Here is a 16,022-nt window from a genome sequence, read left to right as displayed (position 1 = left end):
ACTGTGCTAAGGACATTTTTCATTTGGAAACGCATATTTTCGGTCTTTCGTCCACACTGTGACGCCGTTTTCAGTCAACGATTGAAAACGAAAGTGCGGAGGGTTTATAGGCGAAAATGCCAATTTTCAAATGTTTCAGGATTGGTGTAAACGTAGCCTTATACTTCTGACGACCTGTGGGTCGATTCAGAGACGCATCACTTTCTTATTAGAGGTCGAGCGATATGGGCCGATGCAGATATTAAGAAACCAGGGCAGATATATGATGCTAATTTTTTTGCCTGATTCTCTTTTTTTCTTCTTTCATATCATAAAATCTAATAGTTAACAAATAAACATGATTTAAACCCGAAACTACAGCTGGTTGAAGATTCGCTAACAATACCGTTCCTTAAGGCAAGATTAAAAATTAACGATAAGAACTTAAAGCTCTGGACACACCAAGCTAATTGTCGGCCTTCAGGGAATGTGAACTGGTTTTTAAGTGTCAGTCGGCGTATTTTTTTTGCCCGCACCGTTGGCTCCAGTTGGATGGCATCAGCAGTTTTTCATCGATTCTGCATGTTAAGCAGTGGCGGAGCTCGTCGAGGAGAAAGAGAACTCCGATTAGCTAGTTAGCGTAGCGAATTAGCACAAGACAAAAAAATTTAACGATTGTTGTCATTCTTGCTCTTGTCTTTGTGATTTAGCAGAGACGATTGAAAAAAAAATGACAAATTCGTATTGGTCACGGCAGGTGGAAACGCTGCTTGATTTATATATTCACAGTTTTAGCTTTTCCAGTTTCCATGTTTTGTTACGGAATACAGATTGCTGCCACCTGCTGGTATGGGAGAGTTATGTTGAAAATGTACACGCACGGTTTGGTGTGTCAGACGTGTTAATAATCGGCCTAATTTGCAGCACAATCGGCCAAATTATTAAAAAATTACACAAATCGGCCAGCCGATCAACCAGTTGATACCATGTGTCTCAGAAGCTCTCAGACCCAAGTGTGATTTTCGAACCCGCCTAAAGATCCACACCGAGGCGGAAAACACACCACGGTTCTGCTCGAAAAGACTCCAATTTCAAATAAGTTATTGAGTCGAATCTTCTAATTTTTCCCCCCCGAGTTCAACGGATCATTAATCCACTAATCTCTACCAGCTAATCTGCATTATGAGACCTTTCTAACCGTCTTGTGCCCATCTGTCCGTAGCATCTGTTTGGGTCAGGAAAGGCTAAAACGGAACCGGCGCCGTAAATGGGTTAGCCCGAAAAAAAAAAAAATCAATGCTTTGCCCACAATGATTAGATCCGAGTCCGTGATTATGAGCATTAAATACCAGCTGTCTGTTTCCTCCTTTCAGCATACAAACTCAGTTAGTGGCAAGCGATAGCTCTCTCAGCACGCATTAGGGCCTGTGTTTATGGGTAAACGTGGGACCTGCAGGTTGCCATGGAGAGCACGGCTTCACAGGGCTGAAGTAAAGCAGGATAACGTTTGCTTTGTCTTTTTTTTGTGCTTTAGGTCATTGAAGTAGCTCTTGTACTTAGTCTGTGTTTATGGCCTTATTGCTTTAAGGCTTCAGCTCACACCCCAACCCCCAAAGTTTTCAAGGAGATTTTAACTGATTAGAGTCTGGACCAGAGGTCTGAGGGTCAAAAGTACCAGAGTCATAAAAATTTTATTTGTGTCTTTTTTTTTTAGGATATATATATAGTAACTATTTCGGTTTTCCAAATAAATGGCAGTAATTCTACACAAAATATCACAGTAAACACAAAACTCTGTCACTATTATTAGTGCAGGCTGATTGTAGAATTGTTGTCTGACATAAATTTTTTTTTTATTAGTTTATTTTATAATGTAAACATTGCACCCAAAAATAGATTTTCCCCTCAACTCATTGTTTCTCATTTGTTTCGCGAACTGAATTGCAGAATTGCATAAAAGCACAAATACAGTAGTTTGCAGATCACAACATTCAGAGGACACCTAGCCTTACACTTAGACTCAAATTGACTCCAATTGACTCCAAGCCCACACTCTTAAGCCCCACCCACATTCCATTCTATTAAATTACGCTGCAATTTAGGTCAAGGCTTTGAAATCATGGAGGCCACAGCTAACAAACTGATAATAGGTGAAAGATTTTAAGTGGAATCCATTGACAAGCAGATTTCCCACACAAATGTTTTGGGACACTGGACTTTTCCATCCATTTGTGTTTTTTTCCCTGTTAGAGGCACACAATTGTTTAGGACATCTGTGCATCTGCTAGCATTACGTATCTATTAGCATGAGCTAATTAGCGTACCTGAAGGATCCATTGTGATGCCTCCTCAAAGCTATGTGTTGGTTGTTTTAGTGGAGTCTTCAGCGTTAGCTAGCTAAACTAGCTTGTTCCTATGTGCCATCACACCTTTTTTACAATCATGTTTGTAGCAAGATGATGAAATATCTTCTTGTAGAGGAAGTGATGTCATAATTTAAAGCAGCCTATCACAGTGAGATTTACAACATTGTTCCGTTTAGGATCACATGCCGTCTGAGCAATATTATATAAAGTATATGGTAAAAGGCAGAGCATCTCGAACAAGTGTATTATACTTATATAGATCTTAAATCTTTTCTTAATTTTCTTATGTTCATGTTTATTAATTTGCTCCAGCAGCATTTTTTTGTTTGTTAGTTTCCATGGTGTTGTAGTTCTTTCTTTCGCTAGTTTAAATATAATTTACTGTATTACGACTCCAAATTAAACCAAAGTGCAACAGCCAATCATATTTCCGTTATTGGAGCGAGTGATTGTACCACAGACGGATTTATTTTGCAGCTATGTGGAAGTGCAAGTTTAGCGATACTTGGCTTGAAAATGAAAAGAATTTAGGGTTTGGTTAAGGCCAGTTGCGAACAACATATTTGTGTGTTTTTGATACAGGTATTAATTTAACTTCATAATGCTCTTAAAAAGTCTTAAATTTGAGGTTGTGAGATCCGCAGAAACCCTGATTATAGTGTATATCAATTGTATATTTATTTATATTATATATGTACATTTTCTCATTGTATATTTATCACCGTATAGACTTTATATGGTTAGAAATCCCCGCCCTAAACCCCATTCTGCCTTGTTGGGACATACAATGGAGGGCAAAATAAAAATAAAACGCATTGTGACTGAATGCTAATGTTCCTTATATGGAAATGAAGTCAGACCAAATGGCATAGGCGCGATTTTATGCACATTTTAACCGTTTATTTTTTCCCAAATGAGGAGAAATGCTTCAGTTTTTCTGCTGACAAAAAAGACGGATTAAAAAGAGGATTATACACAATTTTAGATCGATTTAACTGAAGATTCATGTGTTTTTTTTGTTCCGAAAATCTTTTCATGAAAGCTCACAATGTGTGTGTAAACATTCCCACTGAGAGAAACCGTGATGATACATAACCCTGTCATACACACACACACACACACACACACACACACACACACACACACACACACACACAACCTTTGTTCCTGAAAGCTGTTAGATAGCTGATGGCTTTCGCTTGATCTTTAGCAGCACACAGCCATCAAACAGTGTGTGTTTGCTTTCAGGACTTTGGCCTTAAATAGTGCTATAAACTCCACAACTCAACAACTCAACGAGTCACATCAACAGAGCTTCCAGATATAGTCGAGAGCAAAGGTTTGTCTCCCCCATAAATATAGAATGGAAAAAACTTAGTATACCTGTTAAACTAAATACCAAGACAGAATGAAAGATTGCAGGGCTACAATTAGGATCATGGTACAGTAAATATCAGAGTGCTCTTGACTCCTGACTGCTCCGGATTCTGATTGGTCAGAAGGTTCCTTCATTTTCCCGAACATGAGTTTTTCCATTTTGTGAGCAGGCAGTGATGTTAAAGCACTGGTTCGATTATGTTATCGTTTCTATAGTAACTGCTCATTCACTGAGAAAGACTAGAACCGTGTAATTGCTGATAATGGTTACGATTTATATGACTACAAGCCCCGCCCACATTCCAAAGCCCTGCCTATTTTCTTTTGATGCGGTTGTTTTTTTTAGATCAAGCTTCTGAAAACATGGAGGCCGGTGTTAACAAATTGATAATCCCTGTTTTATTATAGATCAGTTTTAGAAAACTGGAAGGGTTTTAATTAGAAATTTTGTATATTAAAAATCAATAAGCAGATATAAATAAAAACAACAATAGCAGCAGTTTAGCTTGAGGTAGCAGCCTAACTTATGCCTAAATGGTCAATTTGGTAAAAATATACTATGTGCTTTCCATATTTAGCTCGTTCCTTACTTATTGGCTAGGCCATACCCAGGGGGCGGAGCCAAATCGTTTACATGAAAGTGTCCAAATTAGATCCAGTCACTTTATTGGATAATTAATTCGTTTAATTGATAACAAGTGTTTAAAACTGGATAACAAGTGGATTAAAACAGTGTTATCATCGATATGTGTGGAGATGTTTGTGTAACCGTTGTGTAATGAGTCTCGGTGTCAGAACTTTGTAAATGTCAGAGATAAAGATGTAATCAAGTGTTTAGAACAGAGGAGTTTACGCTTTGCAGCTTTTTGTGAGGAAATTAATAATATTTGCAATAAATGTGTTTAATGGCTGTTCCATGGTACAAATTGTAATTATAACTGGATAAAAATTTAACCATTGTGGAAGGAGTCTCTAGTGTTAACTAGGTGGATCAAATTCATTGAGTGGATGAGAATGGTCCATGGTATGAGGTTATCTACTATTACTAGATAAAAACTTTCCTTTCTCGTTTAAACTCTGAGAAATTGAAGAGATTTAAGATTTTTCATAAAGCAAAACAAAACACCAAAACAAAACCAGACAGAAAACTTCTCACTGGATATTATGAATGAATTTCTAACTAATAGGTAAACTATTGTCATTGTCCTGCACCTGGACATGACATGGAGGTGACACATTAGAGTGTTTACACTGTTAAGAGTGAGACATGTGCAGGTTTGCCCCAGATCCAGGTTACGTCATGCTTTTCCTTCAGCTGCTCATTTGAATTAAGGGAAATGAGGCCAGAATATGAGTCACTGGTCACATGATTACTGTCCTTTCAGGTCTTTTTAGGACTGCATCCAAATGGTACTGTATTTACATGAATTATAAAACATACAGAGGTCAATCATTAAAAGCATGGACCTTTAATGTAACTCCTAATATAACTATAACTAGCTATGATTTGTATTTATGTCTATTTTTGGTTTAAAGCGTAGACTGAAACAATTTACATGCACAAATCCTGATTAATTATTGTATATTCCATAGCACTACATTCATTTTTCATCAGATAGAATAATGAATACACTTTTTTTTTTCAACAGAATCGCCAAATAATATGATAATATTACAATATAATATTAAAATAATGAGCATTAATGGTAAGAGCTCTATTTAGATCTTGGTTATTCTTCTCTATGACGCCAAGAACAATTTTATTAAAGATTATGCAAAGAAAAACAAAGAAAAACAGAGTATAAGGAAGATACAAAAGAATAGATGGATGATTATCCCTTTGCGCTGGATTTGGGTGTGGTGTCGAGGATTTGTATATGAGAGCATGTTATGAAAAGCTACACTACATAGACAAAGTTGGTGGACACCTAAGTATAAGATTGGTATGTGCATCTTTTGGAACATCCCATTCCACATTCAGTCTCCATTTGCTATTATAATAATGCGTCCTATACAAATTTTGTAAAACTGTTTCGTGAAGAACTACATATGGCTGGAAAAGTCAAATCCCAATACCCATCTTCATATAGTGTTGTAATAAAGGGAAATGTGGTGTTTAGATGTGAATGGGTTCCTGATCTAATTCTCAGGGAGATTTTTTTTCACCACTGTCACCAATATCTAAAGATTGATAGGGATCTAGGGAATGTATAGGAAAAATGTATAAAGTTTTTTTCTATTTAAAATGTATATTTCTAATCTATTTCTTTCTATAAAGATGTTAAAAAAGCGACATAAATCAAATGGAATTTGGTTGCGTTTGTTTTTTCATTATTATCAATTACTGAGAAAGAGTTTTGGCATAGGGGTACACAAACTTTTGCACTCAACTCTCTGTTTGGTAAAAAAATGCTAATAATAATCTTTGGGAAATATCATGCTCATTGATTCAGATTATTCTCATCTTTAATTCAGTTTCTACAACAGTAAATATGGGACAAACTGAAACTTATTGATCTGTGATTTGGGGATTGTTCATTGATAAACACTAATTGACCTGATTGATCTTTTTTAAACCAGTTCAGGAGATGTCAGAGTGTGTTTAAATGTCCGCCATGACACTGAAGCAGCTTCCAGTCCAAGGAGTGATCATTACTGCTGCTGCGATCCTCTGCTTCTTTGGTGAGGATCACGATATCTGATATTTTACAGTATAAAGATGTATAATTAGAATTAAACATGTAATTAATGAAACAGGTTATAATTATTAAGTGATGGTACGTGTTATACCTGTGGTAGGTGAAGTCGGAGGCGAGTTGTCGACGCTGAGGGTGAAACAGGGAGGTTCGGCTCTGCTGAATTGTCCCTTCAGTCTTCCAGCCAGAGTGTTCTCAGCTCCGCTGCATGTAGTCGAGTGGGTCCGTCAGGATTACGACATTCCCATCCTTATCAAGTTTGGAGCTCATGCACCACGAGTTCATCCCAGATACGAAGGTAAGTTCTTTAGAATCGACTGCACGCCTTAGCAACTTCTTTCCTGCCCAAAGATTCAGAAGAAAATGTTTTGGGATAGTTTTTAAAAATACAGTTTGACAAGTAATTTTCTGAAATCTGGCAACCTTTTGTTTTTGTTCAGTCTGTTAGAGTGGCTTGGTGTTTTCAATATTGTACACTCTATCTATTTACATTTATGGATTTATACAACTAAGCAGCTATGGGGTTAAGGGCCTTGCTCGGGGGCCCAGGAATGGCAGCCGGTGTGGCTGGGATTTAAACTCACAACCTTCAGATCCAAAATCCAATGCTTTAGCCACTAAGCTTCCTCCTTCCTAGATTTTGCAGTGTACTTGTGGAGATTTGTGGCGATTCATTCAACCATAAGGGTGTTAGTAAAGTCAGGTATTGATGTAGGTGAGAAGGTGAGGAGGCCTGGGGTGCAATCAGTTTTCACATTGATCCCTAAGATGTTCTGTAGAGTTGGAGCTCTACAGCAAGAGCTATTTCACTCCAAACACATGTAAAGAACATCTTCATGGAGCTGGAACAGATTTGGGTCTCCTACTTATACATAAATGAAAGGAAAATGTCATACTACCCCTTCCTATACAAAGATCCTATAAGAGGTATGGATCAGAAAATCACAAGTTCAAATCCCATCACAACCAAGTTGATTATTATGAGCACAAAACCTTCAACTACAGTAATTCACAGTTTATCGCAATGGTTAAGTTTCCAAAATCGCCCGCGATAAAGTAATAACCGCGATAAACAGACGTCATCCTGAAAATGCATTTTTTTTATTGTTTAAGCCGTAAATCCTCCTCCCACACATTTTAAACACACACAGAAAACATTTGCAAGAATATAGCGAGATGAAATGTGTGTAAATTGGTAGAAATACAGTATGACGTAGTAGCGTAGCCTACGTGAAGTTTCTCCGCATGTTTATTGGTTGAAGTGTCCTACGATGTCAAAAAAGAGGCTGAGACAAATCGTATGGGGCGAATGCAATTCCGCGATAAACAGAGGGCGCCAGATTGGAACCGCGGTAAAACGTGGGATTCGAGTCAGAAGTTTCTTCCATCATCTATTTAAAAAGTAGATATTTGACTTTGAAATGTAGTGAATTTAAAGTCTCCCCCAATTAAAATACTTCAGTAAAGTACAGATTTGCGCAATAGCTACTTAAGTAGAGTAAGGAATTTATTTCCTTACTGTCCACCACTGACTGCTAAAGGAAACACCAGGCAAAAAAACCTGATCTTGTTAGCAAGGATTTATTAGAATGATATACGAATAAATGTATTTTGTGTGTAATAATTAATTTTTAGGTACAAAGGTTGAACTAAGACTTTCAGGCTGAAATTGTGAGTTCGCCCAAAGCAAACCTCATTGTTGTCTTTTAAAATTGCTAGTGCTCTATTGGCTATGTGGCTCAACCCATACACCTCGTTGCTGTAACTGTATTCTTCCGTGTCGGGCTCGATGTTCTCGCTTTTCCTCGATCTCATTACATCATGAGGCTGTAGCACAAAGAGCGTTTATGAATAGGATACCTGAGTCAATGGGCTACGAGCGGAGCTGGTTCTTAACAGACACACAATGGCGCTAATGTGGGGGAGAGCGTGGAGGCTGGAAGCTGCCATAGTTACTGTGCAGGGTGCAGAGTTTATAGCGCCACCGTGCCCCCTGTGTAACTCGGGGGGTTCGACCCTACGACCTTTCATTAGCTGAGAGAAAGATTTCATTAGCTGTGGGACGGTCTCCTGGGCATCTGTCCGTCTCCCGGTTTCCACAACGATTTAGCAAGGAATGTTTGTTGGAGGTTTTGCTAAGATGGCAAAGCTTCAATTGAGTCAGCTTGCTAGTTTGTACATGGAAACTATTAGCGATTGCTAGCATGTTTTAAATGCTATTTATGCGATATTTCGTGAGGTTACCGTGCCTCTGGTTTCCATTGACTGCATGCGATTTTTATGTGATTTCCATTTCCTCAAATTCTGTTCAAAAACCACAGCGGCTAATTGGAAGTGTTGAAGCGAAACACAGATTAAATGGTTTACATGTTAAAAAAATTTTTGTAGTCTAAATTCCTTGCAATTACAGTACAGAGTCAGAAGGAGTGAATTCTTATTAGCACACTGTACTTTCCCAGTTGTGATACAAAGGATAATTTTTGCAGTTATATTAATGCAAAGTGTTTTAAACATATCAGGAGCTAATCTGTTTCTGTTTAGGGTTTTTTTTTTTCATTACTGATATAACGTACGTTCTCCAGAAGCACACGTTTGCCGATAATCCCGGGCCCAAAGAAGCATTTGGGGTATTTTTTTTTAAAGCTATTATGAAACTGTAAACTCTCCCCACACCCTAAAATGTATTATGAAGATGAACATTCCCTAACAAGGATATGTGACCCTCTCCTGATGTAAAACAGGAGCAGAACAAAGACGTCTGGAAGGATTTAGAATTTGGCGTCTCCTCTAAAGCCGAGCTCACGTTCTGTTTGTGCAACAACAAAAGTTTTCCTGTTGACTTTCGAAAGAGATCAAGACTAGAGTACGGGAGGGAGGAATGGATGAAGATGATGATGATGCTGATGATGAGAAGTGTGGTGTCATTTACAAGCCCTCGGGTTCGAAAACGCGTCTCCGGTGGTCTTGTGTTGCACGCTGTAGTGTGTTAGTGTTACTCAGGAACTCGTAGGTTAATGGAAGTAAAGTCCTTCGGGTCACAACCGTTAAAAATACGAGCGATTTCCTGGATCTCAAGATGCAGTGTCGCATTTCTGCTTTTGTAAAATAACAACAAGAACCTGTAGGACGATCGGCTTCAATGATTGGTTGGCTCTTTGTTTCCGTAGTAACGTCTCAATAAGACTTAAAACTAATAAAATCAAATGTTTATAGTCTTTATATTCTCACCTTCATTTCTTCCTTCTTTCTTCCTTCTTTCTTTCTTTCTTTCTTTCTTTCTTTCTTTCTTTCTTTCTTTCTTTCTTTCTTTCTTTCTTTCTTTCTTTCTTTCTTCGTCTTGCCTCACCTCTGATTCTTTCTTTCTTTCTTTCTTTCTTTCTTTCTTTCTTTCTTTCTTTCTTTCTTTCTTTCTTTCTTTCCGTCTTGCCTCACCTCTGATTCTTTCTTTCTTTCTTTCTTTCTTTCTTTCTTTCTTTCTTTCTTTCTTTTTTCCATCTGGCCTCACCTTTGATTTTTCTTTCTTTCTTTCTTTCTTTCTTTCTTTCTTTCTTTCTTTCTTTCTTTCTTTCTTTCTTTCTTTCTTTCCGTCTTGCCTCACCTCTGATTCTTTCTTTCTTTCTTTCTTTCTTTCTTTCTTTCTTTCTTTCTTTCTTTCTTTCTTTCTTTCTTTCTTTCTCCATCTCTAGAATTTCTTTCTTTCTTTTATGCTTTCTTTCTTTCTTTCATGACAATAAAATCTAATGACTCATCAGTAAATGATCCTCAAGGTCACCATAAACGTTGGTTTGGTCAGGAACAGGAAGTGATGTCATGTTTTTGGTGTGTTGTGGCATGCGGGACTGAGAGCTCAGTGTCTTGTGTCACATCCAGGAAGTGCACCTGAGTTTTTACTCCGTAAAACAGGAGCCATAACGCAGGTGCATTTTCTCACACTCGGCCTGATACACTACTGTTTCCATAGTAACAGCGAATTCACATGGACGTCTAAAAAAACACGTCTAAAAACGTCTAAAAACGAGTAATGGCCAATGTGGTGAAGAAGAATAATTCTATTCTTCTCTCTGTGTCCTTTTCTTTCTTTATACCGTTCGATCTCTCTTTCTTCTTTTTCTTCTTGCTTCATTCTTTTCTTTACACTTGTCTTTTCCTACAGTACCTTCCTTCTTTCTTTTCTTTGCTTTCTTACCTTTCTCTCATTCACTCTCTCCTTCCTTCATCCCCTTCTTTCTTTCCTCCCCTTTTCTTTCTTACCTTAGCCCCACTACTTTCTTTCTTTCTTTCTTTCTTTCTTTCTTTCTTTCTTTCTTTCTTTCTTTCTTTCTTTCTTTCTTTCTTTCTTTTTCATTCATTCATTCTCTCCTTCAATGTTCCCACCTTTTCTTTCTACCTTACCCTCACTCATTCATGCTTTCCTTCCTTCTTTTAATTGTTCATTCCTTTCTCCATAGCTTATTTTTCTTTTCTTCCCTACCTTACCCTCATTCATTCACACTTTTCTTTCTTTCTTTCTTTCTTTCTTTCTTTCTTTCTTTCTTTCTTTCTTTCTTTCTTTCTTTCTTTCTTTCTTTCTTTCTTACCTTACCTCATTCATGCTTTGCTTCCTTCCTTTCAATCTTTCTTTCTTTCCTTCCTTTCCTACATTATTCTCACTCCTTCCTTACTTCCTTTATTTCTTATTACTTTTATTTTCGAATTGTTTTCTTCTCTCCTCATTCATTGCTATCTTTCCTAACTTCCACACATACTGACATACTGATACTGGCAAGTGTGTGTGCGTGTGTGTGTGTGTGTGTGTGTGTGTGTGTGTGTGTGTGTGTGTGTGTGTGTGTGTGTAATTGTTGGCTTGTCTGAACAATAGAAAGCCCACATTGTTAGTCTGTGAGTATATTATAACAGTGTGGTTGTGTCCATTGTGCCCGAGGCTTGAGACCCTCCCCCCGTCTATTACCCCTGGTTCCCACCCCACCCCCTACATCTGGGGTGACCCGAAGCCCCGCGTCACATCTCTCCTCTCCTCTCCCTCTCCTCTCTCTCTCTCTCTCTCTCTCTCTCGCTCTCTCTCTCTGTTCACAGCCTGACACTGAAGTTTCGGCTCGTTATGATTCAAATTTCAAATGAAAACACGGCCTTAAAACAGAACAACAGAGGTAAAGCTGCTGGATAAAGTGGCTCAGGATGAAACTCTACCTGCTCTCCCTCTCTTTCTTTCCCTCTCCCTCTCCCCTCTCTCTCGCTCTCTCTCCCTCTCTTTCTTTCCCTCTCCCTCTCCTTTTCTCTCTCCCTCTCTCTCTCCCTCTCTTTCTTTCCCTCTCCCTCTCCCTCTCTCTTCCTCTCCCTCTCCCTCTCCCTATGTCTTTATTCTGATCTGAAACCTGAGAGTGTGTGTGTGTGTCTGACAGGGGGGATGAAGGAGTGGATGGATTCCCTTGTTCCAGGCCCTGAGGCGGTGTGTGGCAGAAGGTTTGCAGTAATGTGTTGAGGGAGTTGGTGAAGGTTTGGGACAGAACGAAAAGCTCGAAGACGTCTAATTACATTAAACATGTAATTAGACATAAGATAAGACTTTGAAGATGAATTAGACATTAGACATGCGATAAGACACAAGACATGAGCTTAGATATTGGAAACGAGACAAGACATTGGACATAAGATTAGACTATAGACATAAGATTAGGTATAAAACATGAGATTACACATGCAGTAAGACAGACATGTGATTAGCAGAGGTGGCAAAAGTACACACATCCATTACTTAAGTAGAAGTACAGATACTCATGTTTTAAAATACTCTGGTAAAAGTTGAAGTACTGATTATATCTTTTTACTTAAGTGAAAGTAAAGAAGTCTTGGCTCTGACATGTACTTAAGTAAAAAGTAGTTATTACTTCTACCTGTTTTAGCTGTTAACTGGACCTCAAAGCATATTAATATTAGATAGATAGATAGATAGATAGATAGATAGATAGATAGATAGATAGATAGATAGATAGATAGATAGATAGATAGATAGATAGATAGATAGATAAAAAGAAAGAAAGAAAGAAAGAAAGAAAGAACTTTATTGTCATTGCCTAGTACAGGTACTTCTTCTTCTTCTTCTTCTTCTTCTTTCGGCTGCTCCCATTAGGGGTCGCCACAGCGGATCATCCGTCTCCATACCACCCTGTCCTCTACATCTGCCTCTTTCACACCAACTACCTGCATGTCTTCCCTCACCACATCCATGAACCTCCTTTTTGGCCTTCCTGTTTTCCTCCTACCTGGTGGCTCCATCCTCAGCATTCTTCTACCAATATAATTCATGTCCCTCCTCTGCACATGTCCAAACCATCTCAATCTCGCCTCCCTCACCTTGTCACCAAAACATCCTACATGTGCTGTCCCTCTAATAAACTCATTTCTAATCTTGTCCATCCTCGTCACTCCCAACGAAAACCTTAACATCTTCAGCTCTGCTACCTCCAGCTCCACCTCCTGTCTTTTACTCAATGCCACTGTCTCTAATCCATACAACATCGCAGGTCTCACCACAGTCCTATAAACTTTCCCTTTCATTCTTGCAGATACCCTACTATCACAAATCACTCCTGTCACTCTTCTCCACCCACTCCACCCTGCCTGCACTCTTTTCTTCACTTCTCTAACACACTCTCCATTACTTTGCACTGTTGACCCCAGGTACCTGAACTCCTCCACCTTCTCCACCTTTTCTCCCTGCAACCACATCACTCCACTGCCCTCCCTCTCATTCACACACATGTACTCTGTCTTACTCCTACTGACTTTCATTCCCCTTCTCTCCAGCACATACCTCCACCTCTCCAGGCTCTTCTCAACCTGCTCCCTACTCTCACCACAAATCACAATATCATCTGCAAACATCATAGTCCAGGGAGACTCCTGTCTGACCTCGTCCATAAACCTGTCCATCACCACTGCAAACAGGAAAGGGCTCAGGGCCGATCCTTGATGCAGTCCAACCTTCACCCTGAACCAGTCTGTCGTGCCTACTGCACACTTCACTGCCGTCACACTGTCCTCATACATGTCCTGCACCACCCTCACATACTTCTCTGACACACCTGACTTCCTCATACAATACCACAACTCCTCTCTTGGCACTCTGTCGTACGCTTTCTCTAAATCCACAAATACACAATGCAATTCCTTCTGTCCTTCTCTATACTTCTCCATCAACATCCTCAAAGCAAATAAGGCATCTGTGGTGCTCTTCCTCGGCATGAAACCATACTGTTGCTCACAGATGGTCACCTCTTCTCTCAGCCTGGCTTCCACTACTCTTTCCCATAACTTCATGGTGTGACTGATCAACTTAATTCCCCTGTAGTTACTGCAGGTCTGCACATCTCCTTATGCTTAAAGATCGGTACCAGCACACTCCTTCTCCATTCCTCAGGCATCCTCTCCCTTCCAGAATCCTGTTAAACAATCTGGTTAAAAACTCACTGCCATCTCTCCTAAACATCTCACGCTTCTACCGGTATGTCATCTGGTCCAACCGACTTTCCATTCTTCATCCTCTTAATCGCTGCTCTCACTTCCTCCTTACTAATCCTATCTACATCCTGCTTCACCAACTCCACATCCTCCAACCTTCTCTCTCTGATTTTCCTCATTCATCAGCTGCTCAAAATACTCCCTCCACCTTCTCAACACACTCTCCTCACTAGTCAACACATTTCCTCTCCATCCTTTATTGCTCTAACTTGCAGTACATCCTTCCAGCTCGGTCCCTCTGCCTGGCCAATCGGTATAAATCCTTTTCTCCTTCCTTAGTGTCCAACCTCTCATACAGCTCCTCATATGCCTTTTCCTTGGCTTTCGCCACATCCCTTTTTACCTGCTGCCACATCTCCTTGTACTCCTGCCTACTTTTCTCATCACTCTGTCGATCCCACTTCTGTTTTGCCAACCTCTTTCTCCTAATGCTCTCCTGCACTTCCTCATTCCACCACCACGTCTCCTTGTCTTGCTTTCTATTTCCAGATGTCACACCAAGTACTTTTCTAGCTGCCTCCCTCATCACTCCTGCAGTAGTTGCCCAATTATCCAGCACCTCTTTACCACCACCAAGCCCCTGTCTGACCTCTTCCCTGAACCTCACACTACACTCTTCCTCCTTCAGTTTCCACCATCTTATTCTTCTTTCAATCCTTACTCTACTTTTCTTCTTCTTCGCCTCCAAAACCATCCTACAGACCACCATCCGATGCTGTCTAGCTACACTGTCCCCGCCAACACCTTACAGTCTCAATCTCCTTCAGGTTGCATCTCCTGCATAGCACATAGTCCACCTGTGTGCACCTTCCTCCACTCTTATCGTCACCCTATGATCCTCCTTCTTCTTAAAATACGTGTTCACCACTGCCATTTCCATCCTTTTAGCAAAATCTACCACCATCTGCCCTTCCACATTCCTCTCCTTAAAACCATACCTACCCATCACCTCCTCATCACCTCTGTTCCCTTCACCTACATGCCCATTAAAGTCTGCCCCAATCACCAATCGTTCTTTCCTAGGTACACCATCTACCACTTCATCTAATTCACTCCAGAATCTTTCCTTCTCCTCCATCTCACAGGCAACTTGTGGAGCATAGGCACTGATGACATTTATCATCATCCTTCAACTTCCACCTTCACGATCATCACCCTATCAGAAACTCTTTTCACCTCCATTACACTCTTACTGTACTCTTCCTTCAGAATCACCCCTACACCATTCCTCTTTCCATCCACACCATGATAAAACAGTTTAAACCTACCTCCAAAGTTTCTGGCCTTACTCCCTTTCCACTTGGTCTCCTGAACACACAGCATATCTACCTTTCTCCTCTCCATCATATCAGCTACCTCTCTCCCTTTACCCGTCATAGTACCAACATTCAAAGTACCAACCCAATCCTCTACTCTCCTACACTGCTCCTTTTCCTGCCATCTCTGTAGACATCTTCCTCCTCTCCTTCTCCTCCTTCGGCCAACAGTAGCCCAATTTCCACCGGTACTCTGTCGGCTAACGATACCTGTGGCGGTCGTTGTTAACCCGGGCCTCGACCGATCCGGTATGAAATTCTCATTTGTGATCCGCATATTTGATTTGGCACATGTTTTACGCTGGATGCCCTTCCTAACACAACCCTCCCCATTTACCCGGGCTTGGCTTGTGCCCCCCTAATGGCTGGGTTTGCCTAGTACAGGTACACAGCAAAGAAATGCAGTTTGGCATCTACCAGAAGTGCAAAAAGTAGCAATCGTGCAAATAGTGCAGATAAACATGTATCATATGTACAGCATGTGATATATATATATATATATATATATATATATATATATATATATATATATATATATATATATATATATATATATATAAGCATATGTACATCATTAAGAGCCTTTGCTATGTTTCCACACGGACAGTTAATGAGGTGATACCGGAGAGACTGCACCTCTTCAAGTCAAGTCAAGAAGCTTTTATATATAATCATAGACATTTTACAGATTTGAATGATGTTTTGTTTTTATCTGTACGATCAATAAAGACAGTAATTTAAGTTTGTGTCGCCATTATGAGGGAAAAACC

General features: G+C 39.7%; 1 protein-coding gene and 1 long non-coding RNA gene across 2 annotated transcripts in view; one reads left to right on the top strand and one right to left on the bottom strand.

Moving 5' to 3' along the window:
* igsf9a (immunoglobulin superfamily, member 9a) overlaps window positions 1–16,022 on the top strand; it is a 42,943-nt gene that overhangs the window by 5,591 nt on the left and 21,330 nt on the right. The window contains exons 2-3 of the mRNA XM_046861829.1: window positions 6,303–6,404; window positions 6,522–6,716. Coding sequence (XP_046717785.1) covers window positions 6,329–6,404; window positions 6,522–6,716 — 271 coding nt within the window. The 5' untranslated portion in view covers window positions 6,303–6,328. The remainder of the gene's footprint in view (window positions 1–6,302; window positions 6,405–6,521; window positions 6,717–16,022) is intronic.
* LOC124393806 overlaps window positions 6,300–16,022 on the bottom strand; it is a 12,319-nt gene continuing 2,596 nt past the window's right edge. Inside the window, exons 2-3 of the long non-coding RNA XR_006927383.1 lie at window positions 6,513–6,759; window positions 6,300–6,420 (exon numbers count right to left, since the gene is read on the bottom strand). This is a non-coding gene — a long non-coding RNA (uncharacterized LOC124393806). The remainder of the gene's footprint in view (window positions 6,421–6,512; window positions 6,760–16,022) is intronic.

The sequence above is a fragment of the Silurus meridionalis genome, chromosome 11, assembly GCF_014805685.1.
Source record: "Silurus meridionalis isolate SWU-2019-XX chromosome 11, ASM1480568v1, whole genome shotgun sequence".
NCBI lineage: Eukaryota > Metazoa > Chordata > Actinopteri > Siluriformes > Siluridae > Silurus > Silurus meridionalis.
This window is presented reverse-complemented; position numbering and strand designations above follow the sequence as displayed.